At 40.5% G+C, this 8,304-nt stretch overlaps 2 protein-coding genes across 11 annotated transcripts in view; one reads left to right on the top strand and one right to left on the bottom strand.

The window, feature by feature from the left end:
• gtpbp4 (GTP binding protein 4) overlaps positions 1–8,195 on the top strand; it is an 8,896-nt gene extending 701 nt beyond the window's left edge. Inside the window, exons 2-17 of the mRNA XM_051383738.1 lie at positions 382–552; positions 635–738; positions 967–1,103; positions 1,404–1,504; positions 1,626–1,718; positions 2,074–2,265; positions 3,618–3,683; positions 3,881–3,970; positions 4,071–4,181; positions 4,647–4,724; positions 4,820–4,871; positions 4,971–5,071; positions 5,238–5,435; positions 6,478–6,543; positions 7,006–7,149; positions 7,486–8,195. Coding sequence (XP_051239698.1) covers positions 382–552; positions 635–738; positions 967–1,103; positions 1,404–1,504; positions 1,626–1,718; positions 2,074–2,265; positions 3,618–3,683; positions 3,881–3,970; positions 4,071–4,181; positions 4,647–4,724; positions 4,820–4,871; positions 4,971–5,071; positions 5,238–5,435; positions 6,478–6,543; positions 7,006–7,149; positions 7,486–7,638 — 1,857 coding nt within the window. The 3' untranslated portion in view covers positions 7,639–8,195. The remainder of the gene's footprint in view (positions 1–381; positions 553–634; positions 739–966; positions 1,104–1,403; positions 1,505–1,625; positions 1,719–2,073; positions 2,266–3,617; positions 3,684–3,880; positions 3,971–4,070; positions 4,182–4,646; positions 4,725–4,819; positions 4,872–4,970; positions 5,072–5,237; positions 5,436–6,477; positions 6,544–7,005; positions 7,150–7,485) is intronic.
• Positions 1–8,304, bottom strand: part of LOC127354955 (E3 ubiquitin/ISG15 ligase TRIM25-like) — a 207,835-nt gene that overhangs the window by 112,198 nt on the left and 87,333 nt on the right. The window lies entirely within an intron of this gene.

Below are 8,304 nucleotides of genomic sequence, written 5' to 3'. Positions count from 1 at the left end.
CATGGACGTAGTAGGAAACGCTGTTATTAGGTGTTTGTCTTTGCTAGCAAACAATTGTATATTAAACTGACAGATTTGTAAATTAGGTTTGGTGCGACTCTGTATGAAAACGGTTGTCATGACATTTTTCAGGGTGGAAATATAAGAAATGGCATGGTTTTGTGAATAGCTGTGCCACAGTGGGCTAAGACAGTAAAGGGCAAAAACATAAATCATTTAAAGTGAGAGAAACCTTTTTTAGGATGCTTTTTCTGAAAATAAAAAGCTAATAACTGGCTCGTTAATGTGCTTTCCTGTGATATTAATCATAGAATAATACTTACTAAATGCTCCGTTCACTTCACTGCGACCCTAACCTGCGCATTGTTCCCCTCTCTGCAGGATTTCATCGACATCACTTTATCCAAAACCCAAAGGAAGACGCCCACAGTGGTTCACAAGCATTACCAGATCCACCGCATCCGACATTTTTATATGCGAAAGGTGAAGTTCACCCAGCAGAACTACCATGACCGCCTCTCACAGATCCTCACCGACTTCCCCAAGCTCGACGTAAGTGAAGACGCTCGTATACTTTGAATCTCTTTTCAATCTCTCTGTTGTGAAAATGTGTTAACGTGTCGTTTCCCTTCAGGACATCCATCCGTTCTACGCTGATCTGATGAACGTGCTCTATGACAAAGACCATTACAAGTTGGCCCTGGGTCAGATAAACATCGCCAAGAATCTGATCGATAAGTAAGTTTGTTCTAAATTGTTCATATTGTTGCTTATTGCTGCGGTTGAACATTTACTGAAGCTTATTTTTGATTAAGTTTCTGTTTCCGTTCATGGTACATACACAGTTCTTATTCTGATGATCCTTAATGTTAAACTCTGACAGGAAAGAGCTCTGAGTTGGTGTTTTAGAGTCATTCTTAAGTGGAAAAGACCTTAAAAGAACAATCTTTCTTTTACCCCCCCCAGTGTTGCCAAAGACTATGTGCGTCTGATGAAGTATGGAGACTCTCTGTATCGGTGTAAACAGCTGAAGAGAGCCGCTCTGGGTCGTATGTGCACCATCCTGAAGCGTCAGAAGTCGAGTCTGGAGTATCTGGAACAAGGTAACGGAGAGGAGAGGATGTCTTGTGGCTGACGCGCTGTTACAGAGACTCTCACAGATAATAAACGTTTCAAATTGGTCAAATGTGTCTATTAAATTTAGCTTTTATTTTGTTTCTGAGGTTAAGTTTTTAAGTACTTTTTCATGAGCCTACGACTATATTTAGTGTGTTACAGAAACTGTAAGTACCTTTAATTGGTATGCAATGTTACTGCGGGCATTAATGGGTTAATACTTTAATCTGTTCTGTCTTTTAATACGTGAGAATATAACTCCTCTCCCTGTTGTCTCTCTTCCACAGTGCGTCAGCATCTGTCCCGTTTGCCGTCCATTGACCCCAACACCAGGACCCTGCTCCTGTGCGGTTACCCCAACGTCGGCAAGTCCAGTTTCATCAACAAGGTAAACGACTCTCTGTTAACAGCCGGGTACCAGATGGTTTTTAATGTTTCCTTAGCATTCGTTCACGGAGAGGAAACTCTACAGTTAACATGGTGTAACTGTAAACGGTCTTTCTTGTCAGGTGACCAGAGCAGACGTCGACGTCCAGCCGTATGCTTTCACCACTAAGTCTCTGTTTGTGGGTCACATGGACTACAGATATCTCCGCTGGCAGGTAAGATGATCACCGATTGTCTCCCTCACATACATGTTCTCTCTCGCTTCGGATGTTTGTTTGTGATGAAGTAACTTTGTGTCATACGAACACGAATTGGAGCGACAGTGACGTATTATTGTTTTGTTGACTCACTCACGACTCGAGCACGTTGGATTTGAAATGTAACAGCGACTATGAGGTTAAAATACTTGCTGTCGGTATCCGATGTCCAAAACCTAAATTTATAATTTTACTGATTTAATCTCAGATCACAATGTTTTTCCTAAAAGTTTTAGCTCTAAAAGTTAAAGCTATCTCTACATCAGAGGTCTTAAAATAGATATGTTAACTCTCTGTGTGTGTGTGTGTGTAGGTGGTGGACACCCCCGGGATCCTGGACCACCCCCTGGAGGAGAGGAACACCATCGAGATGCAGGCCATCACGGCTCTGGCTCACCTGCGAGCGGCGGTTCTTTACGTCATGGACGTATCCGAGCAGTGCGGTCACACCCTGCAGGAACAGCTGGAGCTCTTCAACAGCATCCGACCCCTGTTCGCCAACAAGGTCAGACGTCAGTAATGTCACAGCGGCAGCCTTTGGGCCCCAAAGGTTTGGGATCTGAAAAATAAATCTGGGTGGAGAAAGTGAGGAGGGCCTGGCTGTGAAAAAGCTTCCCTTGATAAATGGTTTTGGCTTTAGGTAGAATTTATCTGGTTCTCACTTCCTAAAATGTTAGAAGCTACCAGAGTTTGGTGTTTAAAGATTCATGGCAGCAGATTCGGGGCTAGACCTTCAGTAACTGCCGGTGTCACTAATGAAATTAATTAAGTCTCAGTTCCATTAAGTGCAGCAGAGCCTTTTCCATTGAGCCAACATGCACAATAGCAGCTCCCTGACTCTGTTTGAATGTAACAGAACATTAATTAGTATCAATTAGGGCAGAAATGATACTCGAGTAACTCGATTACTAAAAATCATCAATACAAAGAATTTGCATTGAGGCTTTGTTTATTAAATATAACTATATATACAGCACAATGTGCACAGGTGACGAATACTGTCACACAACGGGAGGGGAGAAGAGAAAACTGTCCAAAGTTTATGATCATTTCAAGCAGAAACAAAGTGAAAACTCTGTATAGTGTCTATAGTGCACAAGCTGACTAAAAATGACTACAGGCAACTGGTTGGTCATGTGACACTGAAGATCCTGCACAAACCAAGCTACCATCAATAGCAACCACAGTTTTATTCACTTTTAACACACATTTAAGAGGATCTGTTGGCACAAATGTAATATAATAATATTCATAAGTATGTTTTCATTAGTGTATAATCACCCACATAGAATTGTTGTGTGTTTAGATGCCACTGATTCCTCCACACTGGAGCTTTTAAGCTGTCGGTCTGGCAGTAAATGTAGAGTGTAGACTGTGTGCTGTTTCCTAACTGCTGGACTAGTGTTGCTCTTATGCTCAAAGTACAAACTACAGTGGAAAACAAAGTAAAGGCACCCAAAGCGAGTCGAGTCGTATCATGTAAGGCAGTAGTTCCCAACCTTTAAGGGATCCATTTTCTATCATTGAGCCCGCAACAAAACCAGATTGTTCCTTGCATGGGATTTATTATGCATAATGATTTTATTGTTTTATTCTCAGTTTAATGTGTTGTTTGGGGAGGATTTGCCACACTAGCACCTGTCAGCCATATTGTAAACACAGAGGCACAGAAGGTGCAAGCTCTGCTCTCAGAACTAGATACTGACTCCAAACACCAAACACAGAATTTAATTTGAATCCATTTGAATGTCTCAGTTAGAGGAAAGGATAAATAAAAGATTGAAGCATTGGTTTTGACAGCGTAATACGTTAGATGAGAGAGTAATTGAAGTAATTCCGATGTCCCGTTCCCCGCAGCCTCTCATCGTTGTGGCCAACAAATGTGATGTGAAGAAGATCACTGAGCTGTCTGAGGAGAACCAGGTGGGTGATTTACAGTTTACACTTAAATTAAATATCTTCAAAGCCTCTCAACATCTCATGAAATCAGGTGGCTGAACAAGAAAAGAACTTGTATCATCTCATTTTTAGGATTATATCTGAGAACTTTTAGTGATAAATATTAAACTGTTTCTTCCAACATCTTGACTTCACATCTTTTGTTGCGTTTCTGGTGTCAGAAAATCTTTGCAGATCTCACTGCTGAGGGAATCCCAGTGATTGAGACCAGCACGCTGACCGAGGAGGGAGTCATGCAGGTTAAAACTGAGGTGAGACGCAGCGAACTTCAGGCTGAGCTCTGGTGGAGGTGCTGAGGAGCAAAGTGGTGTATTTTGCACGCTGTGGCTCATGGTTATGTGTTTATGTCAGGCCTGCGACCGACTCCTCGCCGATCGTGTCGAGAACAAGATGAAGGGCAAGAAGGTCCACGATGTTCTCAACCGGCTGCACCTGGCAATGCCCGCAAAGAGAGACGACAAGGTAAATATAGTAGGGACACTGGAGAGCGGGGCTACTTTTACCTGCTTCTGCTCATCATTGTATTTGTATATATTTGCTGTCCCCTCTTGGCATGCAATGTCTCCATCTACTGGTGACTGTAAACTATCATTGTTGGTTACATTGGGAGTTTTGAGTTTGGCCCTTTGAGGTTGCTGTAGCTGGTCAGTGTTGAAGCAGCAGAGTGAGTCAGCAGCTGATGTGCTAACATTTTTAATATATCTAAAATATATCTGTAATTATGAGCACACATCCGTTTTATGTTAAGCATGTGAAATAAAATGTATATAAATATAAAAAACAGGAAGAAAGAGAATAAAAACATTGTAGAAAACATAATTGTACAAAGCTGAATAGATTTTGTTCTTAAATAAATAAATAAACATATAGATAGATAGATATAGATATAGATATTTAGTCACTAATATTATTAACTTTCTTTTCCAGGAGAGGCCTCCGTTCATCCCAGAAGGAGCTTTGATTCGTAAGAGGGCGATGGAGGTGGACGCACCCAAACGCAGGCTGGTATGTTATGTTGTTTACTTCAACTCACAGAGACACCGGAGATATCCAACAACTCTCTGTGGGGCCTTATAATAATTCTGTTGTTCACCTTACAGGAGAGAGATCTGGAGGTGGAGCTTGGTGATGACTACATCCTGGACCTACAGAGTAAGAAGTGTTTTCATTTAAATGATAAAGCAGCCAGTAAGTAAATACTTAAATCTGCAGTGCTGATATCATTTTATTATGTTGTTGTTGTTTTTAAAGAATACTGGGATCTGATGAACGAGGAAGAGAAGCACGATAGGGTCCCGGAGGTGTGGGAGGGCCACAACATTGCAGATTACATTGATCCCGACATCATGAAGGTGAGTCTCTGCGCTCCTCGTGGTAGAAGAGCGAAATAAAGAAAATAGAAAGGATTTCATTTATTCGTCTGTCTTCTAAACATCCTGTGGATCCTCTCTCTCTCTGTCTCTCTCTCTCTGTCTGTCTGTCTCTCTGTCTCTGTCTCTGTCTCTCTCTCTCTCGCAGAAACTGGAGGACCTGGAGAAGGAGGAGGAGCTGAAGGAGCGAGCCGGGGAGTACGACTCCGACGACGAGAGCGAGGACGAGGACATGCAGGAGATCCGCGTTCTGGCCAAACAGATCCGCGAGAAGAAGCAGCTGCTGATCGTGCAGTCAAAGGACAAGGACGTGCACGGGCCCCGCATGCCCAGGACCACCACCAAGGTGAGAGGGGGGGGTCAATTTAAGATCATCACTGCTGTATCTGTATTGGTCTGTACAAGGTTTGTAGAAAATCTTAGAAGATTAATTGCTTTCAAGGTTAGGAATGAGCCTGGAAATGCTGGATTTTTCAACATAATCTTGTGTTTCATCCTCACAAACAGTCAATGAACCAAAAAAAACTGTTAATATTTGAACCGAAACGTCACATAAAATCATATGTTTGTTGTCTCCTGACGCGTTCGCTTGGCGATCATCGTTAAAAAAGTTCCTCCGTTCATCCTTCAACTCTGGAAAATGAGCAAAATTCAATAATCATGATCAGAACAATAAATCAAAGTTAATATTAACAGTTCTTAAAACAAATAAAGTGACAATATACAATGATTTCTGCAATTTGGATGATAATAAGGGCTTGAAAGTGCTTAAAAAGTGCTTGAATTTTACTCTTTAAAGACTTTACAACCCCTGGCTGTGTGTATATCAGCTGATAAGTGACAAACAAATGTACTAAATGTTTTAAAAATTGATGCTTATTCTTAGTTTCTGTGTGATATTGGATTATTTTTTAACTCTAGTATCTATAAGGGTCTAATATATCAGTATGTTTTGAACATACATGTGACAACAGGAAACCGAAAGAAACAGTGAACGTATTCTCAGGTTTATCTTAAAGTATTACGTTATGACTGTGTGGGAAGGCAGAGAGAGATCTGAACATAATAAATAAAATGCTTTGAGTGTCAAACTTCAGCATTAATGAAAGTAATTACTTTTAAATTTAAACAACTTTTGGACTTGAGAGAGATAACGTGATACAATCCTCAGCATTTTAATTTGAAAAGCCTCTCAAGTTTGGAGTGTCACCTACTCAAAGTATCCCATAATGCCTCCATTTTATCTGTTTTTGTTGAAGTAGCTGACTCCATTTGCATTCAACCTTTTACCTCGATGGTGATTGAGCTTTAGTATTATAAAACAATGTCTTTATCTTTTTGTAACACAGGCTTATACTGTCCGTGTTTTTTTTTTTTTATGTGTACAGGTTGAAAGAAAGAAGCTGGAGAAGGAGATGGGTGAACTCGGTCTGGACATGAATGACAAGGACGATGTAAGTTCTTCTTTTTTTAGACCTGAACCTACAGGATACATGAATTGTATAATATCATATGAACTGTGACCTGTTTCATAATGGTATGTGAAAATGTTAAATATTGCAGCTTTTTTCCGAAAGCAAACAGAATAATCTCTCTGTAAATGTGCATTGAGATTCTGCTGTTTGTTTTTAGCACTTTTTGAGGATTTTTAGAAATAAGTTATAACAAGTAAAGTTCTCTGTTATAACTCTCTTTGTCCCTGGATCAATACGGAAAGGAAAACAGGCCTGTGGTGGACATTTTTTAGTTTTTGATTTTCCCAATGTCGACGTCATATTTCAACTTAAAACATGACAGAATTATGTCCTTCGCCAAATACCATTAAACCATTAAACAATCTCTTCCACCTGCTACTACAGAAGGCACACACACACACACAAGCACTGGTCATAAGTATTTTCCTCTCGTTCTTTCAGAGTCACTACGCACAACAGGCCCGACGGTCCCGAAGCATCACTAAGAAACGCAAGCGTGAAGCTTCGGCCCCTCCGACCTCCAAAACCCGCAGCCAGAGCGCCTCCCGTCCACCACGAGACCAGTCTGGAATACGGGATCCAAAGGTACGTGAAGGCCGCCTTTACTTTAAACTATGCTGCAGTTTATATACCCGCTTCAGTGTTTTTTGTGGCTGATAGACTGAAGTTTCTCTGCAGTCGTTACTGTACAAAGGAATTAACTTGATTTTTTTAAAGGAAAATTGCCTTTTAAATGAATTATTACTGGTATTTTTGGTTAATTTTCTCCTTTGCACTCAAAGTTAGTGCCATTAATCTAGTGACATTGTACAGCAAGTCAAAGTTTTTTGCTCATAAAAATGATATATGTACACAGACGTGCACATTCAGGACTCCTTTAATAACAAGACCCTTTGAATGTTCTGTTGTTTTGTTCCTCAGATGGCAAAGAAGGCAAAGAAGATGATGAAGAACTCCCAGAAAGACATGAACCGCCAGGGCAAGAAGGGAGAGGCGGACCGACACGTGTTCGACCTCAAACCCAAACACCTGCTGGCCGGGAAGAGGAAGTCGGGCACCAACGATTACAGATAAAACTGCTTTTTCTGGACTGTTTCTGGACACACAAGTTTCTGTGTGGATATAATGTTTGTGTCTTCATTCTACACATTTTCCCACAGCAGTAAAAAAATAACATCTTTCCTTTTGTATCGAGGAAACTCTGGTTATTTAGTATTTTTGTGACCTGGAGCGTCGTCCTTCAGAGAACTGTAAAGCTGCTGGGGGGAAAAAACCCATTTAAATGATTAGTAATTATAATAATAGTGTGTCATTTATTCGTCAGATCTCAAGTGTTTGCTCACAAAAGTTTAAACATATGGAACGACTGTATATGGAAAAGCAGAGACTCGGGAACCAGTTGTGTGATGGTTAATGTCTTTTGTTTCTGCAGTTGCCATATTTAAACTTAGACCTTGATTAACAAATGATGTGTTAAATATAATTCAGTTGTTAAACAAGTTGAGTGAGCTTGCATGTGGCCAATGCTGGGTTTACTTTGGATAAAGTGATGTTGATACAACCTGTAAAAGTGTCCCCTTTGAGTAATATTCATTAACGAGGGAGCCAAATAAATATACACCGGAACTAAACTGCAGTCTGTCAGGTTGTTTTACATCTTTCTTTTATATATTCCTCTGGATAGTGTGCTTAAGTCTTCTTCTCACTTCATCTTCAACCTGTTTTGAGTTGGAAATTGTG

Source organism: Dicentrarchus labrax, unplaced genomic scaffold (assembly GCF_905237075.1).
Source record: "Dicentrarchus labrax unplaced genomic scaffold, dlabrax2021, whole genome shotgun sequence".
Lineage (NCBI taxonomy): Eukaryota > Metazoa > Chordata > Actinopteri > Moronidae > Dicentrarchus > Dicentrarchus labrax.
This window is presented reverse-complemented; position numbering and strand designations above follow the sequence as displayed.